General features: G+C 39.3%; 1 protein-coding gene and 1 long non-coding RNA gene across 6 annotated transcripts in view; one reads left to right on the forward strand and one right to left on the reverse strand.

Annotated features, from left to right (window-relative positions):
• Positions 1–19,220, reverse strand: part of pex5la (peroxisomal biogenesis factor 5-like a) — a 120,230-nt gene that overhangs the window by 70,422 nt on the left and 30,588 nt on the right. For 2 of the 5 annotated variants that reach the window (XM_004570226.4, XM_004570225.4), the window contains exon 2: positions 34–105. The exons of 2 other annotated variants lie outside the window; for them this stretch is intronic. In XM_004570226.4, coding sequence (XP_004570283.1) covers positions 34–105 — 72 coding nt within the window. The remainder of the gene's footprint in view (positions 1–33; positions 106–19,220) is intronic. One more of the 5 variants, XM_076880674.1, reaches the window with a different exon arrangement.
• LOC106675847 (uncharacterized) lies at positions 5,680–12,285 on the forward strand. Its single transcript, XR_003024664.2, has 6 exons — positions 5,680–5,978; positions 6,878–6,938; positions 7,050–7,098; positions 8,677–8,832; positions 9,036–9,128; positions 11,098–12,285. It is a non-coding gene; the product is annotated as an uncharacterized LOC106675847 (long non-coding RNA).

A 19,220-nucleotide genomic window follows, 5' to 3' on the forward strand; every position in this document is an offset into this window, starting at 1 on the left:
TTTCTGATGCATGTCTTTGCGCTGCTGGCTCACCTCTAGCGTCTCACCTCTTTCATGTTTTCCTCTTAGCTTCAGAGAGAAGCCGCAAACAATAGCTGGGTCCCTCTGTGGAAATGGAAAATTGATCACAGTCAGGGATGAGCTTATCCTCTGTGGGTTTGAGTGGAAAATGTTTGCTGCACTACTGAGTGCAGTGAGCTGATATATGGTGGCAAATAATAATAATAAGCGGTCCACTGGAGCATTGTGACTGACTCAAACAGAAGATGTAAATAAATAAGGCAGACTCTCCACATACAAATCTGTTCCTTCACAAACGCTAAAGTTCAGATTTCAGAGCAGAGCTGCACTCAGACCTCTGCTGCTGAGAAGAAGCGGTGCTTTGTCCCTGACACAGAGAACAGACAAGCATCTCTGCTGAATACGTTTGGACATGTGGTGGAATGGGCTAGCATTAACATTCATACATCCTAAATCTATCACATGAAGACATACAGTATGAAAAGTCTCAGGCCCTTCTGTATCTTTTATATTTGGTTTGGAAAATAAACAGAAATAGTTACAAGAATTTATTGAAAGGTGAAAGCATGTCCAGTCTACGTTCATTATTCCATCAGTTAACAATAATAACACCACTGACTGAAAAGCCCAAACTGTGACAGAGTGTGACGTATCATGTTTAAGTCTCTTTGGTAGTCTTAAGTGTGTCCAACTCCTCAAAAGCTGCTGTCCTACAGCGTTTAGCTGCATCCCTACTCCAACACAGTTGAATGAGATGGTTGGATTACCTCGTCAGCATGCCATCAAGCTTGGCAAAGGCCTGGTAACAAGCCATTCATTAGAGTCAGGTGTGTCGGAACAAGAGTGCATCTAAAAGCTGCAGCTCTCAGGGAAAAGCAACCTCTCTGTCTGACTCTCACTCGAGGACTGGAGTTGGACACCCCTGTCTAGTGCCTTGGTTATTCCTGTTTAGATTTTGATTATTTCGTATTTTCCCCTTTGTGTCTTTGCCCTTGGTCGATTTTGTATCTTCAGGTTTACTTAAGTTTTCCTATTGTCCATCAGTAAAGCTGCTTTTTGACTTTAAGTTTCACCTCCGCGTACGAGCCTGCATTGGGTCCTTTCCTGCCTGCCTGCACGCAGACCGTGACACAGAGTTTCGACCATGTTGTACAGATGGCTGTACAAACTCATGATTAAGTCTGTCTTGGCCTCCTCTGTACCGTAGAACGTTTTGGTATTTTTCATAGATATGTGAAAAACCTCCAGAAAGCCCAGAGTACTGCTGAAGACCAGTTTGTTCCACAGTACTGTACATGTAAAATAATATTAGTCGTTACCTTTGAAAATACATTTTTCTCTTTGATGGAAAGGGAGAATGATGAGGTTCAGACAGAAATGCACCCCCTCCTTAAGATATTGATGTCAATAACTGACTTCCAGTAGTACTGTGAATAAGGCTTACACCTATAAATGTTACCATCACTTTTACTGCTGATATTTAAGCGTGACATTTCGTGCCATGTTTACTGGCCTTCATACTTGTTATGGGGATAGTTTCTTATAATGAATGGGGAACTTTGGCAGCAAACATGCCACGGAAAGCTGCAACCTGATGTGCTTGAAAAATAATTTAGGTAATTTATTGTGCTTACAGCAGCTCATCCATCACTGTCACAAACTATTGGCTCGCACGGTCCAGCGCGAGTCTTTGCAGCAGCAGCACATTAAGACGAAGCATTCCTTTGTTGGCGGCTAATACAAATCATGTTCAAAATTACTTCCTGCAGCTGAAGGAAATTTATGTTCCAGTACAAAAAACTGCACTCTACACTAAGGCTTGTCTGCTGAGAATATTTAGTACCCACTCGTGTTCCCTAGTAGTTTATAAAGACTTGAGAAATGTGACATTAAGTCAGTGTCGGGGTAGTAAGAGCTCTAGACATGTCTAACTCTCAAAGCCTAAAACTAATTTAAAGGACACTGTTTAGTTTGTAAAGCAATGTTCTTTTGTGCTTGTGGGAAATTATCTTATTCAAATGCAATTATTCAAATGTGCACATGATTATAATCCTGAAACACAGCGTGGTGGATTCATTTCTCATGTCTAATCAGGTTTTTGATTCCTTGGTTACCTCATTTCCTCCATAACAACGCTGCAGTTCGAGCCACTGAAGTAATTAGATGCGTCAATGGCTGCGGAAAAGTTGTTTTTTAATTGTTTTGTGTTGTAATGTTATCTAATGTACCATACTGTAGCATAGTGTCACAGTTCTATAATAACAAAGAAGTGGTTCTTATTCTGACAACTATAATTTAAAACATTTCAACACCTGGTAAAACTAAGCATTGTGTGTGTGAGTGATTCTTTTAAAGAGGCATATTTAATTTCCTCTACATGTTAGACATGAAAATGTGCAGCGCAGTCCTTTGTGTGTGGTTAATGTGCAGCCGGTAAACTGATTTGGGGGCTTTGACACATTTTCCTGATACATTTGAAAATGACAGGACAAAAATTAAAATGTAATAAATGTTTAACTGCATGTGTCTTCCTGTCTTTATGCTGAGCTATGCTATAACTGGCTCCTCTTCACCTGTACCAATCTTCATCCCTTCCTCAAAGTCAGATTACACCAATTCATAGATTCATTTATTAAAATAACAATAAAAGTAAATTCAGTCTGGTATCTTGTGAAGTAAATCAACTTATCCTGTTCAACCACACATGGCTTGGTTGGTGATCTAACTAATGCCTTGCCTGGTGATTTCACAGAAAGGTCTGTGTGGATTTAAGCTCTGGTGACGCTTTAAGTGTCTCAGTCAACAAAAGAAGTTTCAGCGATTCACTGAAAACATTTATGCGGCTGCATTCCCGCACCAGCAGCATTTACTACTGTCAGGTTTGTGCTGCAAATCAGACCCAAGAAAAACTGTTTGACTTTGCTTTAGTGTCACACACAAAGGACAGCCTGTCTTGTAAGGTCAAAACACGAGAGACAGTCTTAAGAAAGTGTAAGAAAGTGTTAAAGACTGGAACACAAAAGCTGCCAGTGTTAGGGCTTTTTTTACTGTTACATGTAGACGCATCCGCAAATCGCTACCTTATCGTGGTGGAGGGGTTTGTGTGTCCCAGGGATCCCAGGGGCAATGTTGTCCAGGGGCTTCTAGCCCCTGGTAGGGTCTCCCATGGCAAATTGGTCCTGGGTGAGGGACCAGACAAAGAGCGATTCAGAAGACCCCTATGAGAAGACCATCGAGGAACGGCTGGGCCTTAGTCCAAGGGGCCCGGCAGGGCACGGCCCGAAAAAGGGATATGGGCCCATCTTCCTGCAGACCCACCACCCGCAGGAGGCACCGTAGGGTTCGGGTGCTTTGAGAGTTGAGCGATGCACAGGAGCAGAGGCCCTGGCGGACCGACCCCCGGCTACCAAGACATGTAGATGGTTAAAAGAATGACCCTAAAGTCTGTGGACACGATCTATTATATTCATATACATTACTAGTACAAACATCTACAGACATAAAGGATTCCAAGCTTGTTTACCATGTCTAAGGAGGAATGATGCAAGGAAGTATAAAAAAGATCCTGTTTTTACAAACAATCTGATGTGGATAAGATAAAAAAGCAGGGTCCCACTGAAAGAAAAATGTCTTCATAGTGCTATTAGAGACCAAATCCTCAGAGGCTCAATTTACCAGAGCTCAAACATGAAACCCAAATTCAAAAAACAAGCTGCTGTGGAGTGATGCTAACATATTATTTATGACAAGCCATGTCTCCCAACTAATGGTGGATCCAATGATGTTTACTGTGCTGCAGATGTAGTCCTCAATTTAACAGCAAAGAATTAATTAACTGCTGTTTCATTAACACTCTCCATAATAAGGTTAGATTTATGTACAGGAAAATCATCATTCCACAGTTTCCCTGTAAACCTAATTTCAGTGCAGCAGAACTGGATCTATTTCATTATGGGGAGGATGTGCCATGGCAGAGCTTTCACAAAAATGAAGTGACACTCTGGGAAAGGCAGAGGACGGTAATGCCTTATAATGGGGATAGATGGTGAAAAGCTGTCCCTGAGGGTTTACAGACGGCTGCTCCCTAGGACAACTGAGAAAACATGGCTTAAATGAAATGAGAGCAAAGGCAGCATGCTACTGAGTGTGCACCAGACTACTATGGCCCAATCACCCATGAATCCATCTCTTCAGCTCACACCGGTAACAATCAAATGCAGTCAGTGACAGGATGCACAGTACATCTGATCAGGGTTCTCAGGACTTCACTTTTGTCATCTTACAGCCTTATTCAACCAAAATGTTGCTTGAGATTTTCACAAATTTATGAAAAATAAAAAAACCTAAATACAGCACGCATAAATGCTCACAGTCTTTCTACGCAATTACAAACTCAAGCCTTTTGAGTATGACGCGACAAGCTTGACACGCCTATTTTTGGGCAGTTTCTCCCATTTTTCTCTGCAGAGCCTCTCAAGCTCCATCAAAATGGATGTGCACAGTCATTTTCTGATCTCTCCAGAAATATTCACTTGGGCTCAGGTCTGGGCTCTGGCTGCGCCACTCAGAGACATTCACAGAGTGGTACCAAAGCCATCAAGATTATCAGCAAGGATGTCTCTGTGCATCATTGTATACATCTTTCCCTCGACCCTGACTGTTGACCATAATATCCTATTAGAGCGATTAGAACATGCTGTAGGTATTACAGGTACTGTGCTGCAGTGGTTTGTATCATATCTATCTAATAGACTCCAGTTTGTGCATGTAAATGGAGAGTCCTCTTCACACACTGAGGTTAATTATGGAGTTCCACAGGGTTCAGTGCTAGGACCAATTCTGTTTACATTATACATGCTTCCCTTAGGCAGCATCATTAGAAGACATAGCATACATTTACACTGCTATGCAGATGACACCCAGCTCTATCTGTCCATGAAGCCAGATAACACACACCAATGAGTTAAACTGCAGGAATGTCTTAAAGACATAAAGACCTGGATGGCCGCTAACTTTCTGCTTCTTCATTCAGATCAAACTGGGGTTATTGTACTCGGCCCTGAAAAGCCTAGAAATATGGTATCTAAGCAGATTCTTACTCTGGATGGCATTACCTTGGCCTCCAGTAACTCTGTGAGGAACCTTGGAGTCATTTTTGACCAGGACATGTCCTTCAACGCACATATTAAACAAATATGTAAGACTGCTTTCTTCCATTTGTGCAACATTTTATATTTTTTATTTTTTATTCCTATTTATTCTATTTATCCCCTTTGTATATTTTATTTATATTTGTTTCTGTATTTATATATATGTGTGTGTGTGTGTGTGTGTGTGTGTGTGTGTGTGTGTATATATATATATAACAATTCTGTAACTGTAACTTCGGTCGTTGCTGTGCTTTTTTTGGAAATCGAATTTCCCAGAGGAACCCACCCGAGGGATTAATAAAGTTCTATCTTATCTTATCTTATCTTAACATCTCTAAAGTTAGAAATATCCTGTCTCAGAGTGACGCTGAAAAACTAGTTCATGCATTTATTACTTCCAGGCTGGACGACTGTAATTCATTACATGTAATTCATTACATGTAATTCATATTATTACTAGATATATTATATATATATTTTTTTTTTGCACTAACTTCACTCAAAAAAGTCAACTAAGGCAGTTGTTTGATTAATTCAATAGACATTTGTCTATTTAACATGAACATATTGAGTTTAGGTTTTTAAATCATTATCAGTTGTTGGTTTAACATAAAATAACAAAAAGTTTAATGAACTAGATTTGCATTCTTCAGTTCAATTAAATGTAATTATTTTAAATCAACAACTCTAAAACCGATGCCTAGTGCGCATGCTCAAACTTCCCAAAAGTGAAGAGGCGGGAACGCGGAGAAGTTATATGTGTTCAGTGGACTGCCATTTCCCTCTGCGGAATCTTCCACAATACAGGTAAGTAATAAATAACTCAAAATATCTTAGTCAAACGAAGTTGTTTTGTCCATTAATTGTTTAACAATGTTTTTAATTCCAAATGTGTAAGTTGTCATTAGACAGCGGGAGTGGAGCAAATACAGTGAAAATCTGGTATTAGACGGTGCCAATCGGTACCGTCTAATACCTGATTTATAATCCGCTCTGGGTATATTTATACTATTATTAGCATTTCCACTTCATTGTTTTTCTTTTTTTTTTTTTACCCGTTTTTGCAGTTAGTCTTATAGTGTTTTTAGCGGTTATTGATATGTTTAATTCAATATTTAACACGTTTGTAATTCACTTTCAAAGTAAATGAAGTTAGCTAAAGCTAGTATGGTTGTCTCATTGAACTTCTACCTAGCTCTGTTAGCATTCACTTTGGTTTTAAATGACGGTTATTGCAAGACATGGTCTTTGTTCACTTTTTTTATTATCATTTGCATTTTTTCTTCTTTCTTTCTTTCTCTCTCCTTTTATTTTAAGCATTCGGCCTCTCACAGTAATGCAAGTTAAACTAGCATGCGCGATTTGCTAAATATTAGCTGTGTCCAAATTCAGGGGCTGCATCCTTCGAATTGACTTGATGCTAGTGCATGGGAAAAAGAGCATAAACACGAGGTCAGAGGAAAAGGCAATGGCGGATAGTTATGAAAATTGCCTGTCGGACCTTTACCGCAACTACCCGCATCTTTATTGCATAGTGTGAAACACTGCTATTACATTTGGCAACAGATTGGATATTTATCTGTGAATTTTATATTGCAAGAGGTATTTATATGTATTTGTATTTTTTTTATACATTTGCAACAAAGTAAAAAAAAATCCACTGTGGAATTTTTATAAAATAATTTTTTCTGTTTTCTTTACCATAGTAACACCACAAAGAAAGCTGACCCCTTTTTCTGATTGTTTGTGCCTCCTCTTTAATACATGGTAAGCCTTTTACCATCATATATTTTTTATGATAGTTTTATGATTTAATCAAAGTGAAAAAAAGGTGCCAATAAAACTATCCTTAAAACTGCTTTTCTTTTTTTCTTTCAGTGACTTGTATGTGGCAGTGCAAGCGTTGTTCCATCAGGGAGAGTAGTAGGTACAATTATTGAAACACTGTACAGGGCTCGCAAAATGGCTAGCCCGACGTCCCAGGGCTAGCGATTTTTCCAGTCGGGCTACCAAAATCTATCTCTGCCCTGCCCGTCGGGCTGTCATAAGAAGGAAAAATATATGTCAATGCTTCTGCATTCTTTCGGAAATGTAGCTGGGTAATTATGTCATTGGCATCGGTGAGCCACTGTCAATATGTGACATATTGAAATCGCGTTTGAATTTGCGCTTGTTTTTTGCTTTCACTTTGCAGTCGCGCGACCTGTGTATAGAGAGCGACAGCACTGATCTGTGAGTGATGATAATTTGTGCACCAATTCCTCTGACATCGTCTTATCAATCGTTAGCTTACTATGCAAACATGACAAGTGAAATCTCCCGCAGCTTAAACATGTGAGAGGTTGATCGCGCAGACAATCGCTGAGTGTTATGTGAGTGCGTGTGTAAAAGCAGCAGGATATATATTTTAGTTCTGCTGAGCCAAATAAGACAGGTCAGGGTGAAGAAGTGACAGCCAAAGAAAAGCTTACCACAAAACGGAAAAGTTATGACAAATCAGACTATAAGGCAAAAAGAAAGTGCAGCTTTATGGTTTCATGGACAAAAGAATTTCTGTGGCTGCAACATGACGAGCTATATAACCGGGGCTGCACATAAGTGGTCCGCAAGTGCGTATTTGCTGTCAAAATAAAAAACGCGCACAAGATAAGAAGTTGCAACGCGTGTTTGCATACATAAGATTTTCTGGATGAGGACATATTTGTTTAGAACTCTTAAATATGTCGAAGAAGCTCCTTTAAGCAATTACTTTGGTTTTCCTCCACCTCCAAAGAAATGTCAGAAGGAGTCCGAACCACAAAAGAAGCGCGTATTCTCGCAAAAGTGATTGCAGGAGGTGAGCTGGCTTCAAACAAATGATGAACACACAGATGTGGTGCAGAATGTGCCGTGAAAATCCCACTCTAGCGGACAAAAACAGTGCCTTTTATATGGATGCAAACGTGCGTTGCAACTTCTTATCTGTTGCGCGTCTTTTATTTTGACAGCGAATGCGCACATGCGGACCACTTATGTGCACCCGTGTAAATAACATAATGTTCTGCCGGGTGTGTTGTTGGTTTTCCCTCGATTTCTGAGTCGACAAGCGCCTTTGTTACTGGGACCAGTCATTTTAAGAAAGGCCCCCATTAGAAATGGATTATTGCTCAGTCTGCAATATCTTTCCCAGAACAAACACCAATTGCAAATAATATACTAAAAATAAACCTGAAAAATCTGTTTAGAACAGCATACTGTGTTGCAAAGAGTGAACTACCACTGGTGCAATTTAGCAGTCTTTGCAAACTTCAAAAAGCAAATGGCCTAGATCTTGGTTCCACTTGCCTCTTACTTGTGACTTTAGTGGAAATTTCAAATTCAGTATCTGACACAGACTGATTCATGTCCTACACAGACAGCACTGATGTCTGCATGGTCTTCTAAAAGCAGCTTTAGTCAGCTTAGATGTGAAGTGAGTGAAATATACAGTTGCGTTTTTAATCAATGTATTTGTTCTCTATTGCAGATTGAGAAGGAGTTTCTGCGAATCACCACAAAGCCTCTGCTATCTACTTTCTTTGCCGAGCTTGACCAATACGCGGCACGCTTAATGGAAATCTTTCTGACCAAAGGAGGGACACGTGGAAAGAAAATAAGAGGTCTCATGCTTGCCATCTCCAAGGTTTGTATTAGGATTGAGTAGACTTTGTCATAGGCAGCAAAAATAACTTTTATTTGGAGATGAAGTTGTCAATTTTGTTTCGGCTTAACAAGTGGTACATGCCAGGTTCTAACCTAAAGAATAATTATGCAAGTTAACTGATTACCCTAGCTTTAAGAAAAACAGACTGGTTTTGGCTCATATTATCTCCTCCTCCTCTCCAGCATGACAACATCCATACCAGACGAGCATGCATCTTGAAGTCTTTGTGCATCCACCTAAACGAAGACTATGAGAAGTTAATAAAGGAGTACTTGGTGAGCCATTGTGACAGCATGTTGTCTGTAACATTCTCATACAAATTGTGACGTTGCCTCAAATGCAAATCATTAAAATTAAAATTTTGAGATTAGCAACAAGACACCTGGTATTGGGGAAAGGATGTCTTGAATACCAAACAGTATTAAGCGTTGCAATAAAGAATTTCTGGAATTTGGTATTGGAAGGAAAGAAATTTATGCCTACTTAAACTTGATACACAAACATACAATGCATTTAACATGCATCAAGACTATATTGCTTTTGAATCTGTACTTGGATTAAAACAAGTCCTGTTGTTTTTTCATTGTTATGGTCATCAGTATTTGTAAATAGAAATGTCTATGAACTTTGAGCTGTTTAGTACTAACACTTCTATATAGGGCTGCCACGATTAGTCGACTAGTCACGATTACGTCGACTATCAAAATCGTCGACGACTAATTTAATAGTCGACGCGTCGTTTGAAGCTTTGTAAGATCACAAAAGACACAGGAATCAGTAGGATTTAAGAGTGTAATAATGGACTGAAACAGAAGATGGCAGCACTGCATGTCTAAGGATGCCAGCTGCCGTTAAACCCCGAAGAAGAAGAAACTGTGTCCCAGAATTCATAGCGCGGCCCATCGCGGCCCTGCTTAGTTTCCAACAATGGCGGCAGCTGGTTAGTTTTAATATTATTCTTATTATTCTTTCTGGGTCACAAAATAAACGTTTAACATATTTTCAGGCGAGAATGTAGCTGTGTAAACCTCAAATATCTGCTCAGTTTATCAAGACACCACATATTTTCAAAAGCGCTCCGACGTTTTCGGAGGCATCTGTTACCCACTAGCTCGATAGCTAGCCAGGGGCTAGGCTAACTAGAGCCGTGAGAACACCGGACTCCCGGCAGATCGTTTTCAAACCCACCGCTGTCTTTCACTACTCAGGTTAAACATGATATATAAGTCACTTAGATAACTTCAAAATGTTGTTTGGCTTTTTTCAGTGTTTTATTTGTTCCTGAGTAAATCGGTTTGGATGAGATTAAAGTTATAGTTTTTACACAGCTGAATAAACGTCAAGCAGACAGCTGATTATCAGAAGTGTGAGATGCTGGAGAATTTACTCCGGTGTCCTGTTATAGTTTAGATAGCAAGGAGTTTATTAAACTCCACCGAAACAATCTGCAAATTTCATTAAAATTTAATAAACTATCATCTTGTCTTTATTTTTAGTTAGCACAGACCTTAAACACTTAAAGCTGAAAGCTAATGATAGTTATATAAGAGCAGATGCTGCTGGTGCAATAAGCTGTATGCTGTATGTTCAATGGATGATGATCTGATTAGTCGACTAATCGCAAAAGTAATCGCTGACTAGTCGACTATCAAAATAATCGTTTGTGGCAGCCCTACTTCTATACCTGTTTTATTTTAGCAGCTGAGTTAGCCTTTTCTCGAGTCCTGTCCCCCTAAGTTACTCTTGCTACGTCCGACAAACAAATGGTTTCCTCTGCGCACCAATGGGTACCCGAATGTGCGAGCAGACATGCTTCATAATGTTCGGTACATTTACCTGGGAATGGGGCCATACACACTGTTTAATCCATTCACGTTGTTTTTGACTTTGTGAATGGAAAGAACACAACTCCTCCAGACACAATCTCTCGGCGTATCGGTGGGCACACCGCTTCTCCATCTTGCTTGAGGTTAATGTTTGTCAGACACAGTAACGGTTGCTATAATGTGTAATTGGACAATGGCCCTTTCGGGGGAGGGGCCGGTGAGAGGTCAATTATGCCACCTCTTTTGACATGAGAGGTGTATTTTATAATTTATGTATTGGAGTAATTACTAACAACTACTTTAGTGGTGTAATTTTCTGTTTATTACTTTGACTACTTGGATTTTATGAACAGCATAGAAACAGTTGTTTAAACAATCTCTTAAATTTTACTTTGTTGTCTTATACTTTTTCATGTAGGATACGGACAGCGAGGCAAAAAGCTGCATGGAGCAAACTGTGATGGGGGTGTACGTCATCCAGAAGGAGGGTGCTGAACCTGAAGATGACCCAGAGGACGTTGGTGTCGTGATTGAGGGTGTGGAGGCTAACACTGATTTGGGTAACATTGCACAAGCATGTGCTCTGTTGTTTGGACTCATATACCGTTTGAACCTGAGCTACCCACCAGAACTTAAATGCACCTTTGAAGTCCTCCAGAAGATACTTTTAAATCTTGATGGACAAAAGCTGTCTTCAAAGGTACAGTTTCTGAAAAACAAGCTTATGGGGTGAGAGCACTTGAAAATGACTGATAGGTCTTGAATGGTTCATTGGTGCAATGGTGATTTCCAATATATAATGTTAATATTTGAGTTGTTTATATTTTTTTTCTTTCATTTAAAACATTTTTTTTTTAAGTTTTTGGATTCTCTCTGTTGGGCAATTCACCTTTTATACAGCACTGCAGATGATTTTTGTTTGTCCTTATATAGATGGCTCAAAATGGATCAGAAGTACTGACAGAAGTACTATGTTGTGTTTATGTATCAAGGTCCTGTAAAGTTTAAGACCACTGCCACCTGTTAAGTTCACTGTATTATTGTTTCCATTTTGCTTGCTAGCATGTTTTAAAACACAGCAAAACTATATTGCTAGCTGTGGAGGACTGCAACCAAAATTAAAAAAATAAATACAGAAATATAAAAATTGGTCAAACTAATAATTATTTCAATGAGATACACCAAACAAATATAGATTTTCATCACCTATGGAATTTTTTGTTGTTGTTGTATTGCCCCCAAAATATTTCTAATTATTTTATTTTATTTTTCCAAATTCACACAATTCGATTTTGTCACATGTTTTAACTTGCCAAGTGGGAGATGTATTTTTATCTTTTAGTTTAATTTTTTAAAATGCAGTCAATATATTGAGCAAATTTTGCATCTGTTTTTAGTTGTGGAAGCTTTGGTTCCAACATATTACCTATGTAAATAAGTATTCTAACATTTTACCTTTTGAAGTGGCATAATGCTTGCAGGTGTACAAAAATGGTAAGCTTTTATATTGTCCACTAAATCCAGTTAATAAAGATAATGTTATCATAATCTGATTGTGACTTTTTTTGTAAAGTAGTGGGTTTCTAAATGTGTAACAAATGTAAACAAATCTAATTGAAATAATTTGGTTGAAATGAGTGAAATCATTGCCTTGATTAACAAAGTAGTTGTTGAAACAACAAGATTTAATTCTGTTTTCCTAAACTTTTTAAATTGTGTAGAATGAATTAAAACAAATTTCACTCTACATACTTAAATAAATCACTTCAAATCAATGTAAGTATAGTATGTTGATCCAACGTAATCTGATTACATTAAACCACCAAATGCTAAATGTGTTGGTTTGACATGATCCAAAAGGGTTTATTGTACTTGGTTAAATTGTGTGCAAAAAGGGTGCCATGATTAAATTGTGTTCATCCAACAACAGATTTTTTTGAGTGTTGTCTTGTAGCACCTTGGTTCCTGGAGGAACGTTGTTTCGCCTCACTGTGTATTTTTAAACTGTATATGGTTGAAGTGACAATAAAGTTGAACTTGAACTTGAACTTGAACTTATTATCAGGAAGTCCAAAAAACTCCCTGAAAAGCCTTCAGCTGATCCAAAATGCTGCAGCAAGAGTCCTGACAGGGACTAGAAAGAGAGAGCAGATTTCTCCTGTTTTGGCTTCCTGTTAAATCCAGAATTCAAAGTCCTGCTCCTCACATACAAGGTCTTAAATAATCAGGCCCCATCTTATCTTAATGACCTTGTAGTACCATATCACCCTATTAGAGCACTTCGCTCTCGCTCTGCAGGCCTACTTGTTGTTCCTAGAGTATTTAAAAGTAGAATGGGAGGCAGAGCCTTCAGTTTTCAGGCCCCTCTTCTGTGGAACCAGCTTCCAGTTTGGATTCAGGAGACAGACACTATCTCTACTTTCAAGATTAGGCTTCAAACTTTCCTTTTTGCTAAAGCATATAGTTAGGGCTGGACCAGGTGACCCTGAATCCTCCCTTAGTTATGCTGCAATAGACGTAGGCTATGGCGTATGGCATTTTGTCATTTCGAGTTGATTGGAGACCAAAACAGCCAATCAGATTTTTTTGCATCCAAGTCTGTGATTGGCTGGTTTTGTGGCACAAATATAACGGTGTACGGAAAGAGTTGAGCGCTCACAGGCAGAAATGTTGAGAGCCCAAATACAAAAACTGAGCGAGAGGGGCTGCTATTGTTCGTTTGTGCGTGCGTGTGTGTGTGTGTGTGTGTGTGCGTGTGTGCGTGTGCGTGTGTGTGTGCGTGTGTGTGTGTGTGTGTGTGCGTGTGTGTGTGTGTGTGTGTGGATAATAGCAAAGACGGAAATACATTTTTTGCACGCAGCAATAAATTTTGTTCACTTAAATTCAGCTTTTCTTCGCTCAAAATAAACTTCTCCTCAAAATTCAACACTTGCACCTGCAAACTCTTTTTACGTGCGCTCAGAATAGTGGCACAAAAATAACGCCATACCATTCAGTTAAAGAGTTGGTTTCATTAGACCAGAGACCAGAGGACTATCACGTCCGTTTTGCTGAGGACCATATAGGCCTGAGTGATGGAGTGCTTCAGAAATGCTTGTCCTTCTGCAGGCACGTGCAGGGGGGGGGGGGGCTAGAGGGGCTTGAGCACCCGCCCCTTTCCTGATAAGTGCCCAAAGTGCCCTTTTGTTGAGGCAACTTTTAAAAATTTTTTAATGTGTGTGTGCGTGCGGAGTCCTGTCTGTGCCCCTCAACAATAATATTTAACTATTAATCACAGTTTTGCTAAATTAAAGGATCTGGCTTGCATCAGTCACATGATCACATTTAACCAATGATCTGCCCTTGACGGCAGAACGCGCTGGTTACGAGCCGGGAACGAGCTCACAAAGAGCACGCGCATTTGTTGCGGTCCGGAGCTGCAGGAGAAACACAAGTTGACGCGACAAAACCAGTAAGTAGGTGTACAGCGTAAACTGTAGTGTGTAGCACACAGGAGTATTAGCTTATTACGTACACGTTGGTAAGCTGTCTTGTTGCAACTGATGAACAGAAACAAATGAGCGTGCTGTGTGTGCAACAGCGCGACAAACATTACTTGTCCTTGTATTAACTGCACAAGTAGTGCTGGTCTCAGCTGCTGGCTACCTGTGTAAGGCTGTCATGGGTCTGTAGCTCTGTCACCGTTTTAGGGAACATATTTAGTTTTAAAGTAAGTTACCGGGCTTTTCCTGCCTTTCTGGGGGGATTATATTTCACTAAAAAATGATCTAATATGCATGTCCACATAATAATGCATTATTATAATTATAATATATTAAAAAACACGCTGTCTTTTAAAGAACATACATTAAGAAGCAGATTATATTAGATTTATATTTTAAATAAGACAAAATTTGGATTTTACAGCAGTAAAAATAAGATTTGCCCTGCACAGAGTGGATAGTGAAACAAATGGAATCATCATAATGACATTATTTCATATTTATTACTTCCCCCTCCTCTTTGCTTTATTATTGTAGCTCTAGTAATAAATAATAATGTAAGGATTCTGGATCAGCACAGTGATGCCCATAGTATATACAGTATTCTGAAGAAGGTCTAAAATGTCACTGTGTGTGTGTGCATGTGTGTTTTTTATTTAGATGGATTTTTAAAAAAAACTATTACTGATGATATAACATTGTGCAGACATGCCTGGTAAGGACATGAGGAGGAAACAGTAGGAGCTGTGTGAGGCTACTAAAGGCAGTGCTATAACATTTTTCTGTCATCATTTTATTATAGATTAAGTGCAAGAGTTGTTAGGTGTGGATAATTAGATTATAGTTTATTGCAATAGCAAGTTGTGCCTTGTTCTCAGATAGACAGCAAGTGGAGAGTGATATATGAAATGATGGGATGGAAGGAAGAAGAGAAGCAAAGAGTGATTCACAGGCAGAGCCTAAATTATTTCTCACAGTTTTTGTTGCCTTATGGTTCCAAGCGCTGTCACCAATCTTTGCATCTTGTTATTATCTCATGACACTTGTTTAATCAGCTACCATCTCTCCTGTGGACTTTTTAATGTCTACAGTCTCAGATCAACACAGCCCTGCCCTCCAGCACTATCAGCAGCAGGAGCAGCAGCAACCCCTCAACAGCAACATTGTACCCATCAGGTAAAACATAGGCTACGTTTGCTTTACTTGTTGCCCATATTAGATTCTTGATGAATGTTTGTTGTTGTTATTCAGCCTGGTTCAATGTGCCCCTTTTTAACTTTGAGCACCCGCCCCTTTAAACGTCTCTGCACGGCCCTGTCCTTCTGGAAGGTTCTCCCCTCTCCACAGAGCAACACCGGAGCTCTGTCAGAGTAACTGTCTGATTCTTGCTCACCTCCCTTACTAAGACCTTTCTTCCCCGATCACCCAGATTGGCCAGCTCCAGGTCTTGGTGATTCCAAACTTTCTTTTATGGATGATGGAGGCCACTGGGATCACGGATACCTTCAATTGCACAGAAATCTTTCTATATCCCACCTTAGATCTGTGTTTCAGACAAGGGAGTGCCTTTCCAAATTATGCCCAGCCAACTGGACTTACCACGGGTGGACTCGGGTTGTAGAAACATCTGACAGGTGTGGGGGTGGAGAAAGGATGCACCTGAGCTCAATTTTGAGTGTCATGAAAAGGCTGTAGATACTTATGTAATTTTATCTTTCAGTTTTTTATTTTTAATAATTTTTTTGTCACTCCAGGAGGATTACTTCACAAAACCCCCAGAGTCAAGATCTGAAAGGATGTTATTAAAGAGAGAGTTAGAAAAAAAATGTAAAACAGCCAGCTGACACACCACAATATGATACTAATACAATTACAACTACTGTTTCTCTTTTGTGCATTATTTTTCAGTTTTTATTTTTCTAATAAGATAAGATAAGATAAGATAACCTTTATTAGTCCCACACGTGGGAAATTTGTTTTGTCACAGCAGGAAGTGGACAGTGCAAAAGTTATGACGCAAAAATTAGAATACAATAAGAATAAATACAGTACACAACTGTACAGAATAGAATAAAATAAAATACTAAAGTGTGTGGCTCTGACGCTCACAATGAAATGTGAACATGAAACACAGGCCGGGGCTCATAAAAGATTCACATGGGATCACAGAGCATGTAAAAAGCATGTCAGTTCAAGTTAGACTGTACAAGGGGGGAGATCGACATCCTACACCTGACCGATGAGTATGTAGGCAGACTGGACACTGCATCCACTCGTCTGTAAGTACTTGTAAACTGGTGAGAGAAACAGCTGAGAAAGTGTCAGCCTCACTGTGAAAGGTGGCTGGATGGTATTCATTAGTGACAGCTCTGGGCCCATCCCAGATGGAGTATTCACACGTGTTTGTTGGCAGATGAACATTTCATTAACTGGAATTTGATTTGGCAAAGAAAAATAAGGATTTTGTTGGTTGTCAGTGTGCTTGGTTGAGCACTCGGAGCGCTGGATAAAGCGTTGCTGTTTGTCATTATAAATGCATACATTAACATTTTTATACTGCATAACTCAGGCTACTGATGCTAAAGAACTGTGTGTGTGTGTGTGTGTGTGTGTGTGTGTGTGTGTGTGTGTGTGTGTGTGTGTGTGTGTGTGTGGAGGTAAGGAAACTGAAAGAGATACTAGGATTTAAATCGAACTGTCAATAAATGTATGTTTTGTTCCTTGTGATGTCTCTTTCAAAAACAACAGTAACTACTTTCATATGTATTTGGCTTTAATAAGAATTACATTTGTGAAATGAGGCACTTGGTTGATTGTTGCCTCATGATGTGTTTATCTTTGTTTTTGTACACTCTCGAGTAGTGACTCCACTCTCAGAAACCAAAATAATGGGCTTTGCTTTGACTTCCACTCTCTTAGGCAGAAGACTGATTTGCTTTTCTCCCCTGATTCTTTAAACGAGTCATCGTGTCAAAAAGGTGAGATGGAACGACAACGCATCAACGTCCGTCTGAGCTTTTATGTCAGCACTATTTGATATAGCTGTACTAATATATATATATATAGTCACCTATTACTCATTGAAGCTACAGGAGATGTCAAACTGTGAAATTTGCAGTCAGATTAAGAAAAGAATAACTTTACTGTGCTCTCACAGTCGTTACGTTCTGAATTTCATAACCTTCACTTGCTGCTTCCACGGGTGATTTTGAATAAAGTATGGGCTCATTTTGGTTGACGAGTTCATTAATTTAGTTGTGAAAGAATGGCAGCTTGTGAGCTGAGTTGTAATGTTCAGCACATAATGAGAAGATCTTTTGTTCAAACCGATGCCAGATAAAGCGTCTGTAAGGCTTCCTGGATGACATGATTAAAACATTTGTACAACATGAAAACTGTTAATCTTTGTACCTCACAAAAAACAAAAGAGCTCATTTATCTTCTGATTCTCACTCAGAGTTTATATTCTGTCATAAGCAAAGCTGTGGCAAAGGTTAAGGACAGTTTTGTGACCTTAAGGAAAGCTTTACATTTAATGTTGCACTATCCACCTTTCATAACACTTTGTAGGCAGACACAACAGTGGAGCTGTGCAGGTATGTCTCCTGTTAGCTGCACCGTGTTGCTGATGAGAGTCACACAACAAAGAGTTTTTTCCCCACATAAAAGTAATGTAGACTTAATCAGGGTATATACGTATTTGTTGTTACCAGTTAAAGTTAAACGATACCAGTGACGTTCCACCAGGGAAAGCAAAGCAGGCACTGCTTGCCCAGAAAAATCTAAAATAGACATAAATTACAGTGTTATTCACAAACTTAAAGCATTTCAAACAGTGTTCAGTCTCATAAGCTTCCATCATCCTGTGGATATAGATATGTATTATGTGGAATAGGTTAGACTGTGCTTGTCTTCCATTCCACTGGAATCTGTAGCACAGGTCTGTTTCATGAGTGTGTCTGTGTGCCCCTTTAACATAGCCTGAGCTTGCCAAGTTGAGAGCCAGCAGCTTCTTCTGGCTGTTTGTGCCAGGCTGTTGTAGGTAAAGCCCCGTGTCTCTGACAGGAAACACAGGGGAGACTACCATGCTAGACAAGGCGCTGCTGGCTCTGGCTTCACTGCTCTGAGATCAGATATTATCTGTGCATTTGTGGAAAGAAAATTACATTAGCAAGCATTCTGAGATTTATTGTCTTAACATGTCGCTTTGCTCTTACTAACTACCTTGACCATCAATGTAAGCAGAGAAGTCACTGATAGGGAAGGCCAAAAGTCACATATAATGTCGACATAAATAGACTTCATCTCGTTAACTGCTTCACTGGGTATACTGGACCAAGACCATTTCATAGTAGGCCCCTACATTTCTGAGAGTCACAGTCAGCACCTCGAAGACATGAGCTGACACTGCTTCTGTGTTAAGCTGTGTTTCATGACTTTATCCCTTTATTGTTCCCTGCAGTAAACTTATACCTCTCTGACATGGTGTAAAAAAGTGCCATCAACAATGAAAAGGAGGCTGATGTCATTGCTGCATGTTGGATACCTGCAGTCTAGTTTGTCAGTAGGATTTCAATGAAGGAGAGCCAAACTCCAGCAGACTACAAAAGTACTAAATGCAAAATGTAGAATGTATTAAAAACTGAGGAGTAATTTCGTAAAAGTTAAATGATTTTAAATAAAGACTGTGAGTATAATAAACCTCGCTTCTTACCACTGCACACTGTAGACAAAACACGGTGAAGTGAGATTATAAAACTAAACTAAACAGGATTTCAAGCAGTGAGAAACAACTGAGTTCACCTTACACGATTAAAAAGTTGTTCATGTGACAACTGAGGATTACGTGAGGAAAGAAGACTTGGCTGTCTAAGCAGTAGAAAGAAAATTAAATACATCTATGAAATTCCAACGAGTTATTGAATATAATACATTTGCAGTACTGAAGATAAAAAAAATAATTTCCCCTGGAAAACATAGCCATGGGAGCAAAGTGTTCAGTTTCTTTGCCTGCAGTGACAGCCTTCTGTTGGCTGCATAGACTTATACAGTGTTATTA

This window comes from Maylandia zebra, linkage group LG23 (assembly GCF_041146795.1).
Source record: "Maylandia zebra isolate NMK-2024a linkage group LG23, Mzebra_GT3a, whole genome shotgun sequence".
Lineage (NCBI taxonomy): Eukaryota > Metazoa > Chordata > Actinopteri > Cichliformes > Cichlidae > Maylandia > Maylandia zebra.